General features: G+C 51.1%; 9 protein-coding genes across 9 annotated transcripts; 3 read left to right on the top strand and 6 right to left on the bottom strand.

Annotated features, from left to right (window-relative positions):
- Positions 1 to 551: 551 nt before the first annotated feature.
- GT037_006355 (uncharacterized protein) lies at positions 552 to 2,312 on the top strand (the record flags this gene model as incomplete). Its single annotated transcript, XM_038931402.1, has 1 exon — positions 552 to 2,312. The coding sequence occupies one exon, from the start codon at positions 552 to 554 to the stop codon at positions 2,310 to 2,312; it is 1,761 nt and encodes a 586-aa protein (XP_038785899.1).
- A 922-nt stretch (positions 2,313 to 3,234) lies between these two features.
- GT037_006354 (uncharacterized protein) lies at positions 3,235 to 3,498 on the bottom strand (the record flags this gene model as incomplete). The annotated part of the gene is made up of 1 exon (XM_038931401.1): positions 3,235 to 3,498. One exon carries the CDS (start codon positions 3,496 to 3,498, stop codon positions 3,235 to 3,237), a length of 264 nt encoding a protein of 87 aa, XP_038785898.1.
- A 925-nt stretch (positions 3,499 to 4,423) lies between these two features.
- On the top strand, positions 4,424 to 4,807 carry GT037_006353 (uncharacterized protein; the record flags this gene model as incomplete). Its single annotated transcript, XM_038931400.1, has 1 exon — positions 4,424 to 4,807. One exon carries the CDS (start codon positions 4,424 to 4,426, stop codon positions 4,805 to 4,807), a length of 384 nt encoding a protein of 127 aa, XP_038785897.1.
- Positions 4,808 to 6,246: 1,439 nt separating this feature from the next.
- Positions 6,247 to 7,597, bottom strand: GT037_006352 (plc-like phosphodiesterase; the record flags this gene model as incomplete). Its single annotated transcript, XM_038931399.1, has 2 exons — positions 6,247 to 7,043; positions 7,105 to 7,597. 2 exons carry the CDS (start codon positions 7,595 to 7,597, stop codon positions 6,247 to 6,249), a joined length of 1,290 nt encoding a protein of 429 aa, XP_038785896.1.
- Positions 7,598 to 8,571: 974 nt separating this feature from the next.
- On the bottom strand, positions 8,572 to 8,985 carry GT037_006351 (uncharacterized protein; the record flags this gene model as incomplete). The annotated part of the gene is made up of 1 exon (XM_038931398.1): positions 8,572 to 8,985. A coding segment is annotated over one exon (414 nt), but the record flags the coding sequence as incomplete, so codon positions are not given.
- Positions 8,986 to 9,018: 33 nt separating this feature from the next.
- On the bottom strand, positions 9,019 to 9,465 carry GT037_006350 (uncharacterized protein; the record flags this gene model as incomplete). The annotated part of the gene is made up of 1 exon (XM_038931397.1): positions 9,019 to 9,465. One exon carries the CDS (start codon positions 9,463 to 9,465, stop codon positions 9,019 to 9,021), a length of 447 nt encoding a protein of 148 aa, XP_038785894.1.
- Positions 9,466 to 10,876: 1,411 nt separating this feature from the next.
- On the bottom strand, positions 10,877 to 23,471 carry GT037_006348 (uncharacterized protein; the record flags this gene model as incomplete). Its single annotated transcript, XM_038931395.1, has 9 exons — positions 10,877 to 12,272; positions 12,332 to 12,790; positions 13,359 to 13,586; positions 13,665 to 15,535; positions 15,589 to 15,853; positions 16,298 to 17,064; positions 18,415 to 18,734; positions 21,456 to 23,273; positions 23,321 to 23,471. The coding sequence occupies 9 exons, from the start codon at positions 23,469 to 23,471 to the stop codon at positions 10,877 to 10,879; spliced, it is 7,275 nt and encodes a 2,424-aa protein (XP_038785892.1).
- On the top strand, positions 19,980 to 21,347 carry GT037_006349 (uncharacterized protein; the record flags this gene model as incomplete). Its single annotated transcript, XM_038931396.1, has 6 exons — positions 19,980 to 20,115; positions 20,166 to 20,292; positions 20,341 to 20,478; positions 20,532 to 20,650; positions 20,700 to 20,948; positions 20,998 to 21,347. 6 exons carry the CDS (start codon positions 19,980 to 19,982, stop codon positions 21,345 to 21,347), a joined length of 1,119 nt encoding a protein of 372 aa, XP_038785893.1.
- A 1,339-nt stretch (positions 23,472 to 24,810) lies between the features above and the next one.
- GT037_006347 (uncharacterized protein) lies at positions 24,811 to 25,581 on the bottom strand (the record flags this gene model as incomplete). Its single annotated transcript, XM_038931394.1, has 4 exons — positions 24,811 to 25,139; positions 25,193 to 25,219; positions 25,289 to 25,345; positions 25,404 to 25,581. The coding sequence occupies 4 exons, from the start codon at positions 25,579 to 25,581 to the stop codon at positions 24,811 to 24,813; spliced, it is 591 nt and encodes a 196-aa protein (XP_038785891.1).
- Between the last annotated feature and the right edge of the window lie 96 nt (positions 25,582 to 25,677).

The raw sequence follows: 25,677 nt of genomic DNA, 5'->3' as shown, positions 1-25,677 counted from the left end.
TTGATTCTACAGCTGGCAACTGGGAAACTGCGCAACGCGCGCGATTATGTATCAAGATCAACGCAAACTACTCCATATATAATACAAAGTGTATATATGCAGGGCCTAGAAATCGAGTTTTTACTAGCAGAACGTTGATAAAGGTGATTGCGGTGAATGAAGTGAGAGCGAATAGCTGTGGTAAATAGTAATGCGGGTCGGATGTCCCGGTCATATGACGTTGGGACGGGCCGCGGTCACCGAAAGCGGTTGGGGCGTATTCACCGCCTACTCATTTGACGGCAGCCCATGCACTCCACCATCTCCATCGATAATCATTGGGCCCAACGTGGCACGCTGTATCACGTTCCCAACGCTTCCAATACACGCAATTGAACTCCATGGCCGCCTATTGATTTCTTGGCTGCCAGCGCAAAGAAACCCCGGGCTGGCTGCTCCACTTCATTTCTACGAACCACCGCAGACTTGCATCATTACGTGCAGCGCCGACAGCCAAACGGCCCCCCAATCTCACTTCAACGACGCAGCGCGCTGTGTAGGCGAGCGTAAGCATGGCTTCAGCAGATGAATCTAATTCGCGGCCCAAGAGGCCAGCTGCGATGACTAGACAGTCATCCTCGCAATCGCACATCTCGCAGTCGCCGTCTGAGGGCCCTCATCGCTCAGCTCATCACAAGAGCCAGCGCCATCATGTTGTCGGTCAACGCGTACAGAGGAACACGTCTTTTGGCAAGAATCTGAACAAGCTGAACAAAGCCGAGAAGCAGGCACAACAGGCGCTACAGGGTGCAGAAAACACAGGGCGACACCACCGTCGCTCACAGTCGGGCAATTCAGTTTCGGCGCCCAGCAGCCCACATACGCGTCCAGGTTTCAAGCGACATGCGTCATCTGGTGCCATTGTGAGAGCAAACAATCAGCAAGCCAACTTGCGCAGAAATCACTCGAGCGGACATCTGCCGCCGCGGCAAGGCCATGCAAAACACGCGCTGAAGGGGTCAAAGAACGAAAACGCTGCTTCCAAGCGTGCGCTCGCGACCCCCACTCGATCTCGGCAGAGTTCGCCGGAGCCGCACGCTGCGGTTCACTTTGATATGCCCAACGACGACGAGGAAGAAGAAGGCGGGTGGACCGAAGAGAGCGCGTCACAGTCACCTACGACTACCCGATCGAACACGCGCTCCAACTCCGTCATACTCGAGGCACAGCATAGAGCGGCGGAGATCAACATGGAGAAGAACAGGGGAGAGCCATCACAGCAGGCAGGAACAATACGGGAGGCGCCCAGCCAGGCGACACAGACGCTCACCGATCGCACGCGCAACAACACACAAACCAACGGCGGGAGCTCTTACCAACATTCTCGGCCTCCAGATGCTGACATGATCACTTCGCGACTCCTGCAGCGCAGCTCCTCGCGGAATCTTGCTCCTCAAACATCGTCGGTCGCGGCGACCGTCGTATCATCGTCCGATCGCCACAATTTACTCAGTCACACGGCTGGGTCCGTTGGTTCTACGCTTGTGGAGACGCCGGGACACAATCTGGTATCGCGTTTTATGGACGGAGACGGCTCGGCTGGGACACCTCATGACGGCGCATATATGGCTGAGCATGGTCTGAAGGAAGATACCGATGGGGGTGAACTCGACAAGAGTAAACGCAACAAGTCGATGCCAAATTTTAACGGCGGCGCAGACACGCCGTCCAAAACACCTCAGCGCTCCGGCACAACCACACCCACCAATCTGCCCCCCTCGCGGACACAACAGAAACTCATGCTCCAACGTGCGTCGTCCAACATTGAACCGCAGAAGCTCGTACCCGTAACGCTGCCCCGCACGGGCGGTCCCACATACCTTCAGTCTAGCATCCATTACAATGGCAATGGCGAAGGACGCTTGGATCCCCGTCTACAGCAGCAGTTCAACCACGTCGCGGTCGAATACAACGTGGTGCGAAGATATCGCAACCCGATTGCAGACGCCCTTGCACGGATATACCAAACCCCCGGCATGTCTCGCAAAACGCGCATACCCAAGTCATCGCACAGTGCAAACGGCTTCGCAACAGGTGCCAGCAGCCTGAGCACAAGTTTCAACGAAAGCAGCGTCGAAACAGATGGGGCAAGCTCACGGAGATCGCGAGTCAGTTTTGAGAACGATGCAGGACGCGGCAAGACTAGTCGCGACGAGAACGACTTTGAAGCCGGAGGACAAAGTTTCGAGAGCGACCAGGCGCGTAGCCGAAACGAAGCGGAGGAGATATGCCGTCGCTTGTGGGAGAGCGCTGAAATAGTCGAAGCCGATTGAAGACTGAAGTCTGTTTGTTTGGCGACGCGCTGATCAAACATACACGACTCGAGGCCGTTTGCGACCATTGTGTGAAGACATTGCCAAGACAGTTTTGCCTTAGGTGCGTGCGTTCGCTTGCTTCCCTTCTCTCTGCATTTTGCCGTAGTCTTTTCGGGGGACGTGGGATGAGGGTCTTTGTTCTATCGTGGAATGCATGCACGTGGGTTTCCATATACGCAAGGGGCGTTTGTTTAGAGCTTGCTGGAAACGGCATGGCTTTTTGACTAGCAGGCACATTGGCAAATGTTGCAGCGCCGGCAATGAAGCCGAGGAGAACTTCTGGTGGTTGCTGCATTTGCATTTGCGTTTTCGCGCTCTAAACTAACTTTGCGAGTGGCAGTGGCAAAGAGTCGTGGTTCCTTCCTATCTTGACCTTCTTGGGAGCGTTCGATCCGACTCGGCACTACACGACAATTGGTTTGACGGGAGCGAGTGCGAAAGATGAATTACTTGTCCAATTTGCGCGCGCGTGTTTGCTCAAATTTGTAATATGCGCGTCAAGTCGAATTGCACGCCCAAGGAGCTCCAAGGTCGGAAGCAAGACATGATTCGGCTTGGCTTGTCATTGGGAAGCGGCTTGTCATTTGAGGGAGCGGAAGTTAGGAGCTGGATTTGCAATGGCGTCGTTGCCAATGGCTATAATGCCAATGGTCGCGATGGCGAAATGGCAGGAAATGAGCGAAAGTTCGCACTGTACTAATGGCAGGGGTGGTGCGGCCTATATAACCAATCAGAGCTATACTCGCTTGGATGGGCGACCTTAGCTCCAATCTGGATTCTTTCTCTCGAGGCGATGACATGACTTGTTCTTATGTGTCATTCACCGTTGCTTTCCTCGCGATGCTACTACAGTGGGTTCGGTGGGAGAAAAATGTGTTGTTCATGCAGAATGCCACGCCTGGGCAACTACACTCTCACGCGCTACTACTGCGCGAAGAATTGGAGTCACAACATAAGCTGCATTGTTGAGGCAAAGTCTTTGCAAGAAATTCTCTTTGGCGAGTTCCACACCACCATCAGGACGTTGTTCTCGTTGTACTGTTCCGTCTGCTTCCAGAGCTGCCAAGGTGACGGGACAACAATAGCCTGTACACTTGTCGCAACGGGTAGGGTGCCACGAGTGTCCAAGTGCGGTGTACAGCATTTGTCGCGCTGGCTCCAGTCACGTTTCCGCCTTGAGGGCCGACGGCACGATTCGCTGAGCTCGTTTCAGGGTCTGTGCGGAGCTCAGGCTGGTGTATTGTGGAACGCATGGGGTGTGAGGATGCTCTGGGGCGAAAGTCGTGAGGAGAAGGTTGAAACTTGGCCCTCGAGCGCCGGGGCTCATGGGGTTGACCTTGTGCGACGACAGATCCGATGACAGCCTCGTCTTCCAGGTTGCCCTAGTGATCGCGATGAGCAGTGAGGTCACTACCCGTCACTCACGAGGATGCAGGTGGGAAGGCGCAGGCACGTTGACTAAAGTGGGTACCTCGGCAGTCAAGCTCAACTCAGGCAGGCACGAGACTGCCACGACTGGGTTGTTTGCAGAGATTTGCCGTCGAGCCAAGCCAGCACGTCCCCACTCCAACAGCTAGATCGGCAGCTTCCTTGCTCAGGTACTCCCGTTAGCGTGGCCGAACCTGCGTTAGCGCCTTAAGGGGACCGAAATTGCGCTTTTCTCAGGGAAATTGCGCAGGCGGCAAGGATTCAAGACACGATACAACCCCCGGGGGCGGTCCCCACTCGCCGTTGTTTCCCTTCACCCTCACAGACGCACGATCCAAAACTCTCGAGATATATCTCACTCACACTCTCTTAAAGCATCTTGCTTCCACGCTCATTATCATCACTATCTTTGACATCACTCTCTTGGTCTCAGACTATCCCACACTGCTCTCGCATACCATCTCCAACAAAAAATAAACGACTCTGTCTCACACCTTGCGCAACTTGTCGCATAGCCCGTCGCATACACACTTGCAACCACCACCATCTTCTGATTCGACATCGAAGCTTTTGCGCATTCTTCGTCGCATATCAACTACCAACACCCTCCACCACCACCAACCAACCAACCACCCACCAAAATGCGCTCCTTCAGCCAGATCTTCACTGCCATCTTCGCGCTCCTCTGCGCCGTCGCCTTCGCTCAAGACGATGGATACGACGCCACTGTCTACATCACCTCCACTGTCTACCGCGTCAACACTGTCACCATGTCCAGCTCCGCACCCGCTCCCGGTTACACCCCCGCCAACAGCACCAGCACCATCTCTGCTACCCACCCCACCATCATCCCCAGCTACAACGCTGGCAATGGTACTTCCGGTGTTGCGCCTACTGCTTCCGCTCCTACTGTTGGTGCGCCATCTGCCAGCAAGCCTGCCGAGTTTGAGGGTGCTGCTGCGTCCATCAAGGTCAACACCATGGTTGTTGCGCTCGCTGCTGGTGTTGGCTACCTCGTCTTGTAAGAGATAGGAAAACCGCTTTCCGTGCATCATCGACTGGTGCGCTGTCTTTGATTCAACGAACGCACGCGTTCAAAGCCTTTCTTCATGTCCTTTGCCTGTAACCCATATCACGAGGATGCATGTCCGTTCACGTCTTGTTCTTGCGCTCTTCGCATCATACCCCCTTTTACCCCCTTGGACTTGTCCTTGGGTCTTGTTTTACATTCAATCTGCTTTCCAACTTGGGCACTTCCAAACCCCTTTATTACCCCTCACACTCCTTTGTAATCACACTTTCTCTTGTCTGCGACGATTGATGAACTGTGGAGATCACACTATCATACTTGGGTAATACTTGAGCTTTGGGATTTCCTACACCTACTTTCCTTCCTGCAATACCCCCTGTTTCGGTCACCACCGTTTGTTTTTGTTCGGTGGTTGACCCTTATACCCCCTATGAGGCGCTTCAGCGAATGCGAATGCGATCTTTCATGCAACTCGAGGCCTGTTTCAAAGATGCCTGTGGCATGTGCCCTCTTGTCATGATCGCCTACTCTTCTGCCGATGCGATAGCCGACTTCTCTGGTGGAGCTGGAGTTTGGAGATACCCAATACCATTTTTTGTGCTTTGCGAGATTTGTGGTGGAAGATTCGTTTGAGACACATAGCAGAGACGAACAATAAAATACATGTTCTGTCAACCCCAACTTTTCTACTGAGTTACACGACTGTGACCCTGATCGACCAGATTGTAGTAGCATATTTCTCGTGGCATTGCGTCTCTTCACCGCTATCCTTGAACACCAGAACTGACCGACTACAATCACTCAAGCTCCTACCGGCCGGCAACTCTATCCCGAACTATCCCCACAACGCCATTCCAGACCCGTGCGTCATTTTGACTTTTTATCGTTTTCGGTCGCTGCCGTAATGACGATCGACATGTTCGGCAGTATAGCTCGTTGACGTGCATAGATACGATCATTACGGTGTACGTCCATAAAGTTCATGTCGAGTCAAGAGTGTGAATACCACTTTTTGCCGAAATGAAACACAATTTGTGGTCTCAATAGCTGGTAGGGACTACTTGTGTCAGTGCGATAGAAGGTAGATCGATAGATTGTTTATGATGCTAATACATATTCGGCGATACGATAACTGAATAGGAGGTGACCAGAAAGAAGAGGAATGTTGCGCCGATATTGTAGAACGGGAGATATGCCTAATCAACAGAATCCTGACGCATACACAGTGTGGAATCCTAACGGCTCTCATTTGTATAGAGTCTTACCACACCTGAGTATGTTCTGTCCTCTTCTTGCTGTGTCACAACATACAAGGTCCTGCCAAAAGCTTCTTTTGTGAGGTCTGACTACTCTTCACTTCAACTCGCGAGAGCATTATGTAGCAAGCGGCAAAGTTTATATCTCATATTCTTATTTCCTTTGTTCAAGGACACCTCAGCTATAGCTTCCACCCACAGGTCCCTCCAACCCGAAGCAGTTTGCAAAATAAGTCACTGTCGCCGCCCAATCTGTGAACAGGCCCTTGATCCCAACCTCCCTAACGAGAATATCCAGTACTTCGTATAACTGTCCATCATGCGTGATTACATCCGCAATCGTGGAGTAGTAATATTCCTCGTCTTTCCTCACATTGGCCAAGGGTCCTGACCTCTCAAACGTCCAGGCAATGATATCCATGCCATTTGCCTTGATAGCTTTCGAGTACTCGCTCTCAACGATGGTCTTGTTGTCAGCGCCGCCAATGGATAGGAGCATGGGTAGCGCTGGCGCAATTATGTTTACGCCCGCGGCCCGCGCGATGCTTAGGTTGGCCATTCCAGCTGCCAGGTCCGCGGGTGTGTCGAATTCTTGGAGATAGGCCGCCTGGCGACCAAAGTCGTGATCGTTTTGCAGCCAGTATACGATATCATCGTAGGTAAAAGATTGTGGCCACACACGAGAGGCGTCGATGCCCTTGTTACGGAAAGCGGATATCATGTCGCTGGCGTATTGCTGCTGTGTGTAGTTTCCTTGGAAGGGCATGGGGACGGCAGCGGGTGGCGTTTTGAGCTCGGGAGTGAAGTTACGGTAGCCTGGATAGGAGTCTACGAGATCGATGTATTGATCAAGGGTTAGTACTTGGCCGCATGTATCGTAGAGTTCCGTGCGCCAAGGAGGTGTGCCGGCTTGGAAGTCGACTACATTTGTGGCGGAGGCATTTATGCCGTCTTGTTTGCTGCACAGCGTGCTGACTATGAGTTTTATCAGTCAAAACTATCGTCTTGGATCTTGAAATGGAGGTGGGGGACATACACTCATCGATTGTGATGTCAGATGTACAACATAGCGCGTTTGCATCACTCGTCGCATTTGCTGGCGTGAACGGCGTCGTACATTTCGCTGCCAACTCTGGTCTGAGCAAGATGTCTGTCGTCCGGTGTAAATCACATAGATCATGCCTGCATACTAAGCCCCTGTCGCTCGTGAATGTTACATCGCATTCCAAGATACCAGCGCCCATACGCGCTCCAGCATCTTCCGAACGAATCGTCTCCTCTGGAAATTGAAGTGTTCCGCCGCCGCGATGGCCGATTGAAAATCCTGATATGGAAACAGGAGTGTTTTCACAAGACTGTAATTTCCTCTTCAATGGGCTATCGGTCATATTATTGATGATGTAGTATGGTCGGGGACCGAGAGAAACGAGGTAGTCGGTGGCATTCTCAAGAGGAGTGTGGTGATGCTTGCTGACGGTGGGATAGCCCAGAGTCGTAGCAGCGAGACCTAATACGAGGAGAGCAGACATATCGAGATGGAGCAGCTTCGGCGAGGATAACGAATGACCAGGAAAATCAACACACCGCCCAATCGCACCACCAAGTTCCTTCTTTTTATACCCAGCTCAGCCAGCTTGGTCAAGCTAAGCATCCATCACCTACGTCAACGACATGGCTTCAATCCACAATCCTAGCAGTAAGCTGCAGGAACAGATGCATACTAGCCATACGGTAATCCCATGTGCGCGGCACGGAGCACGCCTACTTCCATCGCTAACGCCAAAAGGCTTGCAGAAGCTTGCATGAGCTTACGCAACGACCGCGGCTTGGGGAGAGGCTTGACGGATCGGGGACTGTCATCATGATAGAAGATAAGAACCAGCTATGATTACACGTGGGCGAGATAGGCGGATGTCGTTGGTGTCGGACCGGAGCAGCTGGTTGTAATCGGTTGGGATTGCGCCAATTGATTAGCGCACGTGGGGCGCATGTCGGTCGCTCTATCCCCACATGTTTTATCCCGCGAAGTACATGAGTGACGACAAGGCGTTTTGTGCCGGTATACCCGAGATCTGTAATCAGGCGTTGTTCCGAACTCTTCTCTCTTTATCCAAACTACGCCGCTTACCATGGTGTTCTGTCCTAGAGTTACCTACAAGGCGGTCACCATAGGTGTAGAACAACCACATTCGTCTGGTTGCTTCCAAGAACAAGATCGTAACCCTCACCAGAACGCTTCTGAAGATTGACACGAATGACCTTTTTTCGGAAGAAGACGAGAGATCAGTTTCTATCTACAATCTTGTATGACAACGAAAGAGAAGCTATCTCAGACTATGCCAGTATACAAGTAGCAATTTTACCAGCGATTGCCCAAGGGCTTATTCTGTTCTTTTATCTCTGCTCGGATCGTCTCCTTCTCTCCTTCAGTTTTATTTCTATCGTAAAGACTACCATCGTCTCTTTGCATTGGACTCAATGGTGGAGCCACCGCTGCAGGAGGCTACGCTGGCAGGGATGTTGGTGACCTGTTGGACGCAAGTCGCATGTATCGTTCTGACAGAGTATTGGTCGAGCCAGCCTCTCTTACATCGTGCAATGTAGCTACTCCCCTAGAGCTTTGGGAAGACTCTTGTAGAGGAGCAATAGCAGTGGCTGGCGGTTTGACAGGCCGAAAAACTCTGGGTGGCAGTATTAAGGGTGGTGGGACTTGGCGAGGCATACCAATCGCACGTTGTATGATTGGCACGAGGACCTCTTCGTCACTGCCTCCTTCTATCATAGGCCCCCTACGTGATATTAGCTGTAGAGCAGGAGTGTATGCAACCCTTTCGGTTTGCCTTAATGGTGGTATGCCACCAAAGTTCGATCTACTCTTACTGGTATCGTTCAGCTCGGGTATATTGGCTCTTGCAACGTCTGAAAACAACTGTGTTCCCAGGGTCTTCTTCTAAATCACAGTGCCTAGCAGATGAGGTGTTCTATCCTCATTGCTCTTGCTCATGATGCCCTTGGCGCTTGCGTTTTGTCGCTGATCAGGCTGTTTATCATCTTCTGCTTCGTTGTTAACGTTGTTGGCGTTTCTGTACCCTCTGGTCGTCTGTATTGGTCGTGCTCCAGGTATGTTTGTGTGAGTCGTAAATCGAAGTACACCGAAAGTATCACCTCGAATCTGAGACAAGTGTTGTCTAGTACCATCTGCTCCTCTACCTATCACTCTTCCTCTTCCATGCTCGCTCAGATTGGCGTCACAGTAAACACCGCCTATGATCTGGCTCTCATCGAGAGTTTCTCTACTTCTTCCAACATCCTTACGACCGACAATTCCTCCGCCCTTTCCTCCACGACGGCTACCATATCCATAACCTTCGCCTCGACCGTTTGGCGTTTCAGACATGCTATTGACGCAATTTAGCTGTAGCTTTCCTTGAAGTTGAGTATATCTTGCAGACGAATCTGTAGTGCTCGATGCAGCTCAGGGTCATGATTTCATTCCTGCGTCTTATACCTAGCATCACATTTTGGACAGATTCGTCACACGTCTGTCTCATATCACAAGCTTCCACCAGTGACTTCTATACGAACCCATGGACATATCACCGGACTTCACTTCTTGCATCCACGTGTAGATCTCTACATACTCCCTTTACATGCCTATCTCTCTACAACTCCATATCAACATCGGCCATGCCCCGTCGCACCATCCTCCCTATGCTCCTTTTCCTCCGACGAATCCTATATTTTCAGTCTATCCTCCGTCTCGCCATGTGCGCAGATGGAAGATGGCGATGCAAAAGAAGACATATCTTCCACTTCCGCTGGCCCCATCACATCCTCCTCAGCATCAAAAAGTTCATTGGGCATAGAAAGAAGTGAAATTCTTGGCGCCTGCATCTTCGTGAACAGGACTGTAGTACCGATTCTTGTCTCAACGGAAATCTATCACAGATCCGGCAAAATCGCCACAGGTATGAATTTTGCTAACAAAAGCTCTCGTTTGTGACGGAAGTGTAAGAGTGGTGTCTGAATCCATGGTTGTGCTGGGAGTGAATAAACTGAGTGAAGCGGATAAACATGATATCGTGGCGGATGATTCATTGTTTGATTCGTCTGTGGCATTGGAACCATTCCCTCTGAGCCATGGTGCCACTCACTCGTCTGGTATCAACCACTGTCGATTGTCGCAATTCGTGGTCTCCGACGGAGGTGTTTCATACTGACAATCAAGATGTCTGAAACAGCGTGTCTCCAGTGCAAGGAAGACATTTGTGATTAAAAGGACCAGGTGGCCCACGAGTTCAAAATTTACTATAATCGATTCTTCCACCTACTCCTACTCCTCCACCACCCGCCGTTATTTCTAATATCTAACAATAGGGAAGTTTAGTGTTGGGTATATACAAATGCAAGCACAATGACCTCCCAAGTGTAACTGCCAACGAAGGCTTCTGTAGACTCTACATAGGAAACAGACAATCTCAGTATAACGCAAGTAAACAAGGAAAGGTTATTAAGTATAATGTAGGAAAAGGTTTGGTTCAGGGTTCCAAGGTTGACAAGAAAATGGGTATCAAGCTGCAAGGCCGGGTATATGGGTATAGCGAAAAGCCGAGCTGAGTATAGAAAGATAGAGAAAAACAAAGGGAGAAAGAGGCGAGAGTGTTGAACAAACGAAATAACGAGATGTGTGAAAACCGCTGTAGAGTAGGCCAGTCCGTGTATCGCGTTCCGTGTATCACGTTACGCCATGCCGAAGAGTCCTTTCTGCCCATCGTTGACAATCTTGCTGTTGTGCTGTACAGCATCGATTAACCCATTGTGACGCTGGGATCGTTGGAGCCGACAAAGCCCGTCGACATGCCCATATCCATGTGAAGAAACTGGTCTTGACGGCTGTCGAGACTGTCCATGCCCCCTGACATCATGGAGCTGCCCATGGCGTTCATGTTGTTCTGGTTCATGCCGTGTGGATCCATCATGGCGAGCGATTCTCGTCGGCTGCTATCAGCTGAGCCGACGTGCTGTAGATGAGGCGAGAGCTGATGCTGCTGATGTGGGCGGAAGTCTTGATTGCGTGACTGGTTCATGTGCTGACGCGCGGCTGCCCATGCTTGGGCTTGAGCCTGCGCCTGCGCAATCTGAGCCTGGCTGATGTGGGTGGTCTGCATGTGTGGTTGAAACTGCTGTGAGGGATGCGGTGGCGTCGGTTGGAGGGGAGCTCCATGGTGATGTTGGGGCTGGGGATGATGCAAGGCCTGCTGTTGGGCTTGATGCTGCATCTGGTGCATCGATTCGTCCTCCTCGATAGTCTGAGGAGTTAGGTCGATATCGTCGTCGTCGTCATCGCCCTCTGCATCAACTTGGTCGTTGTCTCCATCACCACATACGGTGGGTGGTGCACTGAAGGGCATGTTGGTCTCGACCTTGATTGGGCTGCCTTGCCTAGGCTGGTTCACGGTAGCAAACTGCGTTGGTGGGAGACTAGCCATGGAGCAGCTCCTAGAACTCGTGCCGCTGGGGAGTGGCTTCTGAGCACTCATACCAGAAACTGAAGCCCTGTTCTCGCGTATAGCGGTCCGCCACTTGTCGATGAGGCGGTCGTAGTCCCAGTTGCGGTAGTCCATACCGTGCTTGGCAAGCTCTCTGGCAGTGTCGATGCCAAGGTTGATACTGATGGGCGATACATCGGGAGCTCCCGAAGTCCAGCGGTTGGCTTTCAAGTATTCAATCTCCCGACGTGCGTTTCCCAGCTGCACCTCAGCTTCCCGCCGCCTGTCGTCAGCACGGGCATAGCAGCGCAGTATCTCAATCTGCCAGTACTCCTGCCTCGTCTTGTCTGACTGTTGTGTCCAGTGATGGTAGGCGTCTGCAATGTGGCCAAAGAGACGTTGTGGGTCGTGGTCAAAGAGCGGTGGTGTGGGTAGGGGTGAGGTGTTGGTGGAAGGAGCGGACGAGTGCGAGCCTGACGGGTAGACCTGGTTGATCTGACGCTGGCGTTGGTAGGCAAGCAGACGCTCGCGGACCTGCTTGTTCAGCGCTTCGAACTGCTTCTGTCCTGGCGGGGTGATGGACCATGACTCGGACGTGGGAAAGGGCGTGGGTGAGAAGAGGGTCGAGGGCGCGGGGAGGATTTGGAGGCACAGTGAGGGGAAGTTTTGTGTGTAAGGGTCGAAGTCAAAGAGGCCGGAGCCAGATGCTTTGGCACTGGGGGGGGGGGGTTGTTAGCGTCATAGGGGTCTCTGGTGGGTGATGGGATGACCTACTTGGCGTCTCGCACGCTCTTCAACAGCTCCCGCAGCGCCATCTCGGTGGCGCTCGCAATTTCATTTTCCTCGTTGGTCTTCTGCCTCTGGTCGAGGTCGGCCTTGCGCGTCTGGCGCGATGCATCACGGCGAGGGTCTGGTGTTTTTGTGTTTAGCCTCGAAGGCCGGTTGCTGCTTCCCCAGCTCACATCCTTGAACTGCCCCCTCGTCTTGCCAATCTCTAGCGGCTCATCGTCGTCGTCGGGGCTGCCGACAAGGACAGAGTCTTCGCTCGCTATCCGCTTCTTGTTTGCAGGCGTACTCGTGCCGCTGTCATCGCGGCGCGGCGTTGATACGCTGCCCTTGGCCTGTCGCCTGGTGATGCCGCCTCGCAGCTTCCGGATCTCGTCGACATTATGGACGCCGTCGGGCGCCTTTGGGTTTTTGGGTCTGATGTACAGGTCGAGGTGACGTCCCAGACTGGATGAAGTGAAGGCCTGGCCGCAAAAGGGACAGTTCTTGTCTTTGGCAGCCTTGAGTTGTGGTTCGGCGGTAGAGCGAGGTGTGGATGATTCGGTTTCGCCCATGATGCCCGCCAGTTATTATTGCTCAGGGTTCCCAAGCTCGAGCTTATCTCGATACGCAGAGTCGTTCATGCGTGCCTGTGGAAGGATTATAGCTACAGCTATGACATTACTATTACGGTCAGAAGGGGTATACAAGGAAAGATGGGCATAGTGCACGCCAATGGCTAATGAGAGGAGACCAATTGGACGCTGCGAACAAAAGGAGCGACGCGTTGGAGCAATATTATCTCGCTCGAGCTTGGCGCGAAAAGCTGCCCCTAAAGGCCTTTGCCGTGCACAGTGATCCGCGCGCAAGTGTCGCGCTGTCATCAGTGCGTGCAGCGGGAAGCAAGCCCGCCCGAACCAAATGGCCCCGGCAGCTGTCAGACGTCGCCTCCGAGGTCTGGACAGACGCTCTCCCCTCTCACAAGCTGACCCTCTGGAGACAGAAATTGCCTTCATTTCTATTCTCAGCTACCTACCGCCTTGCTCGAGCCAGCTTTGCCGCTGTCCGCGCCGCAATGTCCTCATACTCATCCATGCCCAGGTCAAGCTTCCTGACCTGCCCTTTGCTAGTCAGCCGAAAAACGCTCCCCGGAGCTAGTCCTGCCTCTTCGTCCTCCGACTCGCTGCTTTCGTCAGCCTCGCCCTCGGACGCCGCGTGAACCCCTGGCGCTAGCTTGTACGGCGACTGCCCTTCCACCACGGTTCTGCGGGGTGTTAATAGCTGAACTCTATTGTGCTTATTTTTCCATGCCTTCTTCCGCCATCGACAAGAGCTGACATACCTCATGAAGAATCTGTCGTGCGTCACTACCAGCAGTGCGCCCTCGTACTCCCTCAATGCCATCACGAGACCCAGGATGGTGTCTGCATCCAGATGGGTCGTCACCTCGTCCAGAATAAGAAGCTGCGGCGGCGGCCATAGAAGCTTGGCAAGAGCCACCCTGACCTTCTGCCCTCCCGAGAGGAGTACGAGCGGAACGTCCGACACCGTCTGACCATGGAGCCCCAATCCGCTTAAAACTGCCCGCGCATCTTTCTCCTGTGCCCCATCACCAACACAGTCCATCAAGTGCCGAAGAGCCGTAATATGAGGGTTGGAAGACGCCATGGCCGTGATTTCTTCGACAGATTGCTGAGAGAAGCAACCCATCTTCACTCTCGCATGTCGCGTGATTGTGCCTGAAGTGGGGAGAAGGCCGCCCTCATCACCGCCCATTATCAGTGAAGCCAGCGTCGTCTTGCCTGAGCCATTAAGGCCCGCCAATCCTATTCTTGCACCCGGGTGTATGGTCAAATTGACGTCTGTCAAGACGGGCAATTTCTTTCTTCCAGGATACGCAAATGACACCTTCTCCAGGCTTACTAACGCGCCAGGAAACTTCAATTCGGGTGGCTGGTGCGGAAACGAGAGTTGGACTGGTGGATCAAAATCAGGTATCTCAATCTCCGCCCGGCGGGACAAATGGTAGCCTCCGAGATCCCGGTTCAGCTTGAAGCGACCACCTTTGAGACCAACCTGCAGCCCCATTCTATCGTCCAGCTTCTTCTTTCTCGATGCAGCCTGCTTCAACTTCTTATCGTCTCCCTTGTCTTTGGCTGCCTTGATGTTGCCGGCGATGGTTTTCTCAATGTGCTTCTTCTGCTTGTCCTGCGCTTCCTTCATCTTCGTCATGTACCTGGCTTTCTTCCACCTCTCGCGCTCGTACAGACTGAGATTACCACGAAAAGTCTCCAGAGTCTGGTTACGCAGCACAAGAAGCTCCTCAGCTACGGCGTCTCCAAAGTCGCGGTCATGAGTCGTTATGAGGACAGTCGTGCCTTTCAGGTTCCGAATATAATCCTGTAGCCAGATGATAGATGGCAGATCCAAGAAGTTGGTAGGCTCATCCAGTAGCAGTACGTCGGCGTATTGAGTGAGGGCGCATGCTAGTTCGCATCTCGTCTTCCATCCTCCCGAGAGCTCCGACACGGGCTTGTCGATACGATCTTGCTTGAAGCCAAGGCCCAGCAAGACCGCTCGTGCTTTTGCTTCAGCCTCGTTCGCATCCATGAGTTCGAGGGAAGCCTGCACACCAGCGAGCAGATCTGCGGCCGCTTGCATCTCTTCGCTGAGCTGCGTAGCATCGATCTCCGTCTCTTGCAAACTTTTCTCGGATTCCTCGCAGCGTTCCTCAAGCTTGATCAACTCTTTCCTCGCTAGCTTACCCCGTGCGCCACTTCTCCTCTCCGCGATGCGGTGGCCTTCTTTTAGTTGCAAGGCCAATCTCTCGTGACTAATGCGCCTGTACGCCCGAACTGGTGCCATGGAATCAATCGATTTTTCAATTGCTTCACCAAGCATCTTAGCTTCTCGCACATACCGCTCTCGAACCCGGTCACTCCGAACGACATGTTGTAGGACCGTCTCGCTTTCCAGACCCAGCGCATCTATACCATCTTCAATACTATCCTCCCTAGTCTGGCCCAACAGCAGAATTCTCGTACTCCACGGAATTCCGGGAACGAGACCATCAGCAATAGCCTTGAGGATCGTTGACTTGCCAGTCCCGTTTCGACCGACCATCACATAATGTCGTGCTTCTACCAAATGGAGTGTTGTGCGTGAAAGCAGTTCGCGGTTTGCGACTGTGATAGATAGGTCTTTGATGAGTATCTAGGAGAGTGAACAAAGACAACTTAGAGTGGGAGGTGCACAAATCAATATACCTCTTTTGATGCTGGCGCGTCGACAGCGTCGAGCGCATAGCGTGATTGCTGTGCTGTCACTGTGATGTGACCACCGCCATGATGCTCTGCAACTGGCACGCTTTCTTTAGTCTTGCGCACCATGACTCTAGGGGCTGTCGACTGATAAGTGTAGTAGAATTGTTCTTGAAGAGGACGTCTTTTCTGATGCATTCCAGAATTACAGTCGTTCGGAATTCGACAGCCTTTCAGCTCATATACACACAGATGACACAGCCAAGCAGGGCTAGCGCAATTCTTCAGCAACTCAGGATGAGTCGATGCCGCGGCTCTTGATTGGTTGAGCGGAACATGACTAATGCACCAAGGAACGGCACGATCTTGAGTTGCGTTTCTATTTCTCATCACTCGACCACTTCTCTCCATCGAATCTGGCATGATGCTCTCCAGCTTCTGTTAGTATATACATTCTTGTGACATGTTTCACAGATTTTGCAATCTCTCCCGCTGCTAGATGGCGCAATACCCAGACCTCAGCACCAAACACTTCTTTCATCGAAAGCAGTATGTAATCCTCGGCTACTTGTTTTCTGCGCCCTACACCTCGAACTTCTCTCTCAATGTGAGATATTCCGTCACTTCCAAGACCATTGCTCTAGCTGCAGGGGTAATAGTTCCCCAATTCGCCACGTCGCCTGGCCATTTCCTTCCAGCATACAAAATACTGTACCTCGTTACTTCAACGTTATAGACCATTTCTACCCACTTCGGATCTTCAAACTTCCGCTTCAAATGAGCGTAGTGTTCGTCTTGCGCCTGCCGCTCCAATGACCTACCAGCCCGCTGTGATTCGGTGATGGGCCGAGGCCGAAGGTTAGTTTCGGAAACGGCACGGCACTTCTTCCTATTTGAGATATCATCAGTCGTAGAGGCACCGTTAGGGATGGCTATACTGTCCTGCGGGGAGAGTGCAGATATAGTAGGTCTATCAGTCAGGATCTTCCTTCTTGCCTGCTCTGATATATCATGGACCTGATTGGCATAAATTGCCCATCGAATAAGTTCCTGTTCGTCTAATCCAACTTGATCCCAGCCTCGCAAGCCTTCAGGAAACTGCGTGTTCTCGGCACGTGCTTGCCGTTGTGCCTGCGCCACGAGAGCGAGGTATTGTCGTTCTACTTCTTGTTGCTGTACGGCTTTCAACTCCTCGTTTCTGACTGCCAATCGCTTTGGGTCTTTGGAGAGCTTGCTATTGCTGTTGTCACGGCTCGACGTAGCACGAACAACGCCAGCGGTATCTTTCAGGCTCTCCAAAATTCTGTCCAGCGACTTGATGTCTTCCTCCAATCTATCCAACTCCCAATCTTGCAGATCTTCATAATCCGGTACGTTAAGCGGGACCGGCTTTCCCGCATCTCCCTCAGCCTCTTCCCTCCAACCAAAAGGCCTCCGCATCCATAACCTCTCCACATCCAAACACCTTTCCAAACTCAATGCCTGTCTCGTTGTTAGTCGCCCTACAGCCTTATCTTCCTTCAGGTCGCTGTAGTACGGTTCACTATGCACCAGCACATCAATTCCGTTCTCTCGCGCAATAGTCCGTCGCTCTTGATCTCGGACTATGCGCATACTGTCTTCTACCAGAGCATCCTCTCCAGCTTTGTTGAGTCGTCGAAGTTCTGATGTGGGAGTACTGACATGCGAGCCATCCTCATTCATTGTGCCGGGTGGGCCGGCGGCGCCTGTACACAAGACATCCTCATGGTAATTTTGGATAGTGACCATTGTAGTTTCCCCCCAATGACCGTACTCTGGATAAGTATCGGGTAACAGGTCGTGCTCCACTATACCTTGAGCACAGGATCGGGGTGCTGGCTCGGGGAGATGCGGTGTGTAACATGCGCCACAGAAGGCGGAGGTAATCGAGTTGTCAAAATGACAGAGGGGACATGATATGGAGCTTGAAGTAGGCTCTACCGTTGCTAGATTTTGAGTGCGCTGATGTCGAGGCTGCTGTTGATCCGATAGTCTGGTAGCTGCCTTTCTCAGTACATGACTTCGGAGATTGTTCTCTGGTTCCGCTTTTCTTCGATTTTTACAAGTTGGCGGCGTGAAGTTCTCTACATTTGACGTATTCTGCTTCGGTGAGGCCACTGGTTCTGCATAGCTCTCTACTGGTTTTCCAGAAGCAACGTCATCCTTCGAATATTTGAGCCCCAAATTAGCTAACTCAGCACTAGAGAAAGGTGTAAACGTCGGTCCGCACCGACGCCCTGTTCTTAATGGCCGCTTCAGCATCGCCGAAACTACCTTCTCTGACGCACTTTGCGACTCTGCAGCTTGCTCGCTCGGATGCCAAGTGTATCTTCGGCTCTTCACTTGCTTCCTAGTATCCTCTTGGTCGATTGGCGAAGTTTGTGTCCCAGCATTCACAATTGTGGTATATGTGCTCTTTGTTCGAGGTATGGAGTTCTGAGCATCATGTCTCATCTCTAGTGGTAGCCTTGCTGGTATCAAACCCTGTGGCAGGATTGACGAGTGCATCGGGCGTTCTGACAGATGACAGATAGATATGACATCACCGCCCGGCCGCGTTGCTAAGTCAAAGCCATCGGAATCTGGAACCGACCTATCAGGCCTCGGGCTCGTACTTCCACCCCTACGATTGCTGCTACTGTTCTCATCTCCTTTATTCTCGACAAACATCTGTCGTCCATGTGAACCAACTACCTTCAACCAGCTCTCGAGGTCTGGTATATTGTCCGGTGCAGCTATGCTCTCAAACACACTCCTTACCACTCCTGCTCTATGTACGTCTCGCACGTATCTTGGAACACCTCTACATACTGCGTAAGGCGCCTTGAAGACTTTCATGCCTACACCCATGCTATCCCTCCCGATTTTTTTGAGGCCATGAAGAGTGGCTAACGTGGCTGCGGGGATGATACCGAGACGTGCCGACTGTGAACCGTAGAACGAGTTTGGTATTCGGCGTTTATGCGGTGGTTGTTCGCCGTCGTAGTCGTCATCTTCGTAATTGTGTTCGCCATCTTGCAGGTCTTGTTGTCGTCTTCGGTAACATAATCCGAATCCCAAGTCGATGTACTTGTCTTCCGCAGACCTCTTTCTTTTCGTGAACACCATGTGGGTTGGAGAGAAGCCGCAGCCTTTACAGAAGGTTGTTTCAATTCCCAAAATTGCGCTACGTAGTTCTTGTTGTTAGTGGATGCGCCGAGTAAACAGAATCAATGCGCAGGCCTCATACTACACGTGGTATGCTACGGCTGCCAGCGTTACGTGGACAAAGATAGCGGTGGACAAAGATGTCGCGCGGCACTGTGGAAAGGGAAATAATAGACTAGGTATTGACGTGAAAGATTGATGGTCAGGCATGACAACAAAGGAAAGAACGCAAAAGGGAGGTAATGACAGTTGCTACAGTATCAGCTGTGAGTATTTTTGAGATCAAGGAGTTGCTTCGATGAATAATTCCACACCCTACGAATTTTGATAGGGAGGTACCTGTGCAAGTGTTCCTCCGTTGCTATCTCTTGGCTGTTCATGGCTAAGCTGTGTCGACACCCATTGATGGCGAGTAATGCCGCGAGAGCCTGCATTTATCATGATTCATGCGGTGAACGATCTGTTGCGAACGAGACGAGGATTTGATGGATTTCGGACGATAAGCCGAATAATTTCTGCGAGGATGTGGCGATCACGTCTTGTGAGCAACGTGTGTAACTGAAGAGGCATCGCTGTGAGAAGGAGAGGGAGAAATCAAAGCTACTGATTTCGCAAGCCTCACCTACAAGGATCACGTCACGTCCCCTTAGCCTTGCGCTAGTCTGTAAGCTCAGGAGTACGACGAAGCTTAGGATCCACCCCCGAATCAATTTACACGACAGTAGGACTATCTTGATCAACCACCCCACAATAGGTTACTCGCTACTGCTTCATGGACAGACTATTGATTGACCAACTGTCGATTCGGCCTTACTCTGCCATGCAGCCCTTAGAAACCCCGAGCATGCGCAAGCCACGATATTCGCCTACCCCGCAAAACGGCAGCGCCGAACGTCTAGAACGTGGACTATGTTTTCTTCTATTTCCACATTCGTCCGACGATACCAAGTACGGCATAGCGTGGGTTCTGTCAACCTCTCGCAAGGCTACACAATGCTAATTGAGGCTGCGATCTCGAGTAAAAACTCTACTTCTGGTCGGAGGCTTGCTGTTCTGGACCTGATTTGACTCTGTCCAGTAAAGTATCGCTCGGTAATATATGCATACAGTCTCGATACCGCTTGTATGCATCATGGGCTCATCTATGCATGAAGCAATGGAATTCTATAAGTCCGCCAAACGTGCCGTGTGCTGTTAATCAACTGCACGAGTGCCTCGATTGAGTCAAGATGAAGGCTTTCTCAGCAATTCTCATTGTGCTTGCCAGTGTTGGACTCGGAGATGCAGCCGACTTCTGCGCCCCACAATCCAAATCTTGCATCAATCTTCCTCAAGCCTCAGCCAAGGCCTGCTCATCACTTATCTGTATGAGTTCCCAGAGACATGTTTGGATAAAGACACTTACGTATTCATAGCCAAAGCCGGTCTCAAGTTAACAACATGTTCTAAACCCAGATCTACGATCACCAAGACAACGACTGTTCAGCCATTGACGACTCAGACTATTACTGTAACGCAAACAGCTTCTATCACTATTGCGACGTACGTACTTGACAAACCATGGGTTAGGGTCTTCACTAAGTTACGCAGCAACGTGCAGAGAACCATTCAGAAAACTGTTACGAGCACTACGGTCTCTCAAACCACGTTGGTTCAGACGACCACGAGCACTACACAGACAACATTGATCGTACCCGTAACAGTGACAGGTTCCCAAGACGAGACCATGTGTGTACCTTCTCTCTAACAATCAGTCCCTATGCGTCAACTGACTAGTATAGAACAACTACAATTACCTCTTCGATACCGTACCAACAGGAGACATGTGCTGCTGCTACTCCAGTGGTCCGCAAACGTGGAAACAACTACAAAGCATTGAACATAATTCCTCGTGATTGCTGTACGTAACACATTGCTTGAAGATGTACAAAAGGCTGACAGGGTGATAGCGTGTTACCTCACAAGAACAACCACCTGCGGTCAAACCACAACAACGTCGACGGTTACCAGACCCACTTCGACTGTACGAGTGACGCGGGTCAAACTTACCACCGTTACCAAGTACAATTCAAAGACCTCTGATATCCTTCAAACCGCAACAGCTGTCGTTTCTGCTGTCTCAACCGACTCTTCGACAACAACTATCACCATCACAGAGACACCCTCTCTGACTTCTGTCGTTGCAACTACTACAACAAGTAAGAAGCATAAGTCCAATTGGCTGGCGTCGTTGCTAACATTGCGCAGCGACTACTTCCACAGCAACCGCTACTCAGACCGTTGAGGCTGATCCCTGCGCCGATCCTGTCCTTTACACTTCCACTCGACCCGACTATCCTGGTTCTGTCTGGGGTGTATTGTCGGATTCCAACAATCCCAAGGACTGCTGTTATCGCTGCTTCGGCAGCAACGCGGGATGTCTGTATTGGAAATTCTCTAATTTTGCTTGTACCCAGTATGTCATCCCAAATAAGATGGATGCAGTATCATGCATCACAAAAAGCTGTCGCAAGGGTAGACCATCACTTATATCTGCTGCTGGCGATGGAGCGACCTATGGTGTTGGAATCTGTGCTGCCGCAGGGTTCAGTGGATGAGCTCCATCTCCAAGTGGCGTTATCAAACAGGTCAATGTTATTACTCTTCATTGTACATAGTTATTCAAGTCTTCCTAGCGAGGAGGTCAGCTTTCTTAGACCTCATACTTTCAAAAAATCCCTGCATCATAGCCTGATCGATGCGGCCAAATTCCCACCATCCCTCTTGGGCAGCGTCCGTTGTCCCTACATACACCTCTCTTGGATGCAATCGAGCGCATGGCCACAAGCCGTAAGGTCGAACGCTCAACGTCGCTAGAAGTGGATACAGCTCTTCCAGAAGTAGACTCGACAACACCTTCATCTCGCCCTTAAAACCAGGCGCTAAGGTATCGATCAGTTCCCGCGAGAGCTGATCAAACGTCCCATCTACAAGACGCACATGCCCACCATTGCAACCAAATCCAGGACCATACGGAGGCGGAGGCCGAACTTCCTCCTTGGGCGACTCAGCATATGAGGCATATGCTTGCTTATCGATGACAAGGAAGTCTTGAGTCCACATACGCCCGAGCGTCGGCAGCATGGTGAAGGTCTTCTTGAAGTGTCGTTTGGCAGCCGCCACATCACCTTCCGCGAGTCCAAATTCTCGCCCATCGATGACCATGATTTTATGCTTCCTGTTGATGCTGTCGAATCCTTCGATCCAGTTTCCAGATCGTGAGACGTCTTGAAGGAACTTTTTCTCAAAGGTCGCCCATTGCTCATCGGTTTGATCGTAAGTTAGGCGGTAGCAAACAAAACCCCACGCATCCGGGTTTCGAGTTACATCTCGTGGATTCTTTGCGTAAAACTCCATGCGCTCACGTAGGATTGTTATCCAATGTTCCTGAGTGGGCTGTTTCGATGGACCACAGAGGACTAATCGAATCTCGTCGCGGTTTCTCTTGCCTTCTTCGTAGTGGCCAATGAGATTTTCGGTGTCGCGAAATCGTGGATGAGCTGGCTTCGTGAGTTGCTGAATTGGATCGAGTAGTTCCTCCATTGTCGGTTGTTTGGAAGCTCGCTCAGCATCGGCTATGTCTTGCGCTTCAAGGATAGCTATCTGATGTTTGAAAGACTTTGCCGCCATCATCTTTCTCCAGGTATCATGTCTCTGTGTTACTGGAAGATCCTTGAAGGCGTTGGAGGCTGTGTATCCCTTGAAGCCAGTCATGGGGATGCCGATGGTGTAGTCCAGCCTGGTGAGCATGCCTCTGAGATCTTGAACACACTCGTAATACTTCTTGCCTGCTTCACAAACAGCTGCTTCGTCGGTTCCAGCATCCTTGAGAGCTTTCTGATATTGCGCAAAAGCGCGTGCTTGGACCTCATCCACGCGACCTACAATCCATCGATGCGTCCGTTCTGACATGTTGGTTGTCAAGTCGTTCCAGTATTCTGCCCACATACCGGCCAGGTTAAGTTTCTCTCCAATGCCGTTCTTTTCGCGCCGAAGGTTAGCTGCCTGCTCAAATTCGACATATTTGTCAACCATCCAATTGAAAGCGCTCCTTGTCCGGTTTTGAACCTCATCATGATTGAACCATTCGAATATGTAATTGACGTCCTTGATCAATTCGAAAAGGTTCCTATAGTTCGCAGGGTCGTCCATCTTACGCTCTAGCCAGCGGTCTCCACTGATTGGCACCATACCAAGCAAGAGCTTTGCTTTCAGAGGACGTAGACGGGCAAGAAAGCCGATATGTGGCGGGGCTTTGAGTTCCTTGATCTCTTGTCTCATGATTAATGGGGCAATCCGATCCATACAACTGTAGTGCCGGTTATTGTAGGGTGCTGGAGCCCACTGGCTGTATGAGGCATTCAGAAGGCCCCACTCTTCATGCGTCATGAGTGGAAAAGAAGGACGGCCACCGCTGGGTCGAAGACCACCAGAAACGTAATCGCCAAATGACTGCACATGTCGTAACGTTATAAGGTCCTCCTCTGATATCTATCAGTATATAATGTTGAGCTTCTTGAAGGAATCATACCGTAGATGAGATTGAGAAGCTGTTCGTGACTCCATGATGCATGGTCACCGAACCAATCTTTCATGTGCTTCTCCGCTGCATTAATATCCATCTTGCGTAGACTCTCCTCCATTTCTTCTTTCTTAGTAGAAGAGGAAGATGAAGAAGCCATCTTTGATGTTGAAGCAATTTGTCGACAATGTATGTTCGGATGGTGTCTTTCGATATATAGTAACGAAAACGACGACAGTGCAAAACGAGCTTTACCACAAGCGGTTGTGCGCCAGGCTACAGTACGCAAGGCGTTTCGGGTTAATTTCACCGTGATCATTGAACGGAGGCAGTCAAGGCACTATGGATTGACGAGCTGGACGAAAAAGGGTTGCAGCCTCAGGGTGAATCTAAGGCGCGCCACCCTAGACCCGGAAGGGGAAGGCGTGAACGCCACCAATCTCTGCCACTAGGCAGCGATCTGGAGAAAGGACATTGGAAATAGCGACCAAGCTTCCGATTGCTCAAGCATTTCTTAATGTGTTTGCTTCTATCTCCGAAAGCCGTACTTTGGAAAGTACCTCTGCCCTTAAAATGCGACACGAAGCAGGCGTGATATGTGTGGTCCCGGAGTGGTCAGTTTGTACATCTCCGAGTATAATATGGCGGAGTATGGGCACCACGGAGTTGTGTAATGGAGAAAGAGACAGCAGAATTCAGATGATGAAGAGAAGGACATGCGCTAGGACAGCACGATGACAGCATGGCCTTCTTCAACAAGGGGTAGATGAAACTTATCACGGTGCGGCCTCTTTCTTAGTTCTTGATGACCGTGGTGAGCGCTGCTCAGCTTCTAGTAATACAGTGACCCTTCCAAACTCGCTATCGATTTGTCGGGGATGTAGCAGCAGTTGTCACCATATTACTCAGACCGCATGATAGCCTCCTCGCTCTCATTTTCGATCTCTGTAAGACCCTCGACCCCGTATTTCCTATTACTGATTGACTTGTTTGTTATCCCACGAAACGGTTTCATCTCGAACTGTCCACTGTGCGATCGACTGTACAGTGTGCGAGGTCCGCTAGAACTCTTCTTATGGCTTCCCGCGCTACTCCAAATTTTGGGAAGGTATGTCTTGAGAAGCACTTTAAAAGTGGACGCTGTACTGCAAATAATGGCTGTATACATATTCCATCAGTACTGGAGCGTTGGGAGCAGCAAGGAAGAGACTCACAGGCGTATATCTCGATACTACACCAATTCAGTGAATCCGCCATATAGTACCAGATGTCTGGTTCGTTAGAAAGAAAAAGCACGTAATAGAATCGTACGCAGCCAGCTGCCACTGCGACCAATCCAATGCAGAGAATGGCGCACAAAGCGATCTTTTGACTTTGTGGCATCTGTAGCCTCCAGACAATGAAGAGTGGTAGGATGTACATGGCGAAATCTTGGATGATGCTGCGAGATACAGAAGTGAGCAAAACAATATCAAAGAAATCATCAGACTGCGCAACACCTACTTCATGATGCCGTTGATGTTGAAGAACACCTGTTGGGTAGTCTGCTTCAAGCACTTCTCCGGATGTTCGGCCTGGCCCACAGGATCCCAAAACAGGGACGGTGGCGTGCAAACAAATAGTAGTACAAAGAAGGTTACGATCGAGAGGGCGGCCACCCATGCCATCAAAAAGTAAACAATCCATCTTGTATGCCGCCGAGGGTCTAGTCTTCGGTAAAACACTAGGATGCTGAACTTGACTAGGCAAATCGCTACAACGTACAACAGACGTGTGGCAAGGTTCGCTTTCAGCATGGATGAAAAATCCTCGTTAGGAATGTCAAGCGCTATTCGATCGTCAGCTGCTGTGTGACTGGATGGATCTACTTCGGCTACTTACTATGGGTGCCCACACCGTACCAACCGCCTACGGATAGGAATGTTAGTTAGTTTCAGGCTCAATAGCTAGAGTTTCATTGCTGGAGAGAAGACTCACAAATCATGTTGGCAATAGAAAGCGAGATCGTGAAAAGTGCACCAGATAGCATCAGATCTAGATTTGATCATGTTAGCGGGAAGCTTACGAGAGTCTCCTGTGGCAGTAGACTTACAGTCTTCGACGGCCAAACGTAATTTCATCAAGCGTATACGCACGTAGATGCGTAAGAATACTATAACACTCGTGATAACAACGAAAGAGATACCGACCGCGAACAATGATGCTTGCTTAGTTCCAGCCTCTAGCCCACGCGTCTGCATGTGATATGATAATCTTCGTAGCAGAAACATATTCGACATCTCCATGCGCGTAAGGCCAGGAGACTGGAGGGAATTCATTGACCACCAGAGCGAATGTAAATGCGAAAGGAGTTGAGACACAAGCTA

Source organism: Alternaria burnsii (genome assembly GCF_013036055.1).
Source record: "Alternaria burnsii strain CBS107.38 chromosome Unknown 752, whole genome shotgun sequence".
In the NCBI taxonomy this organism is placed as follows: domain Eukaryota; kingdom Fungi; phylum Ascomycota; class Dothideomycetes; order Pleosporales; family Pleosporaceae; genus Alternaria; species Alternaria burnsii.
This window is presented reverse-complemented; position numbering and strand designations above follow the sequence as displayed.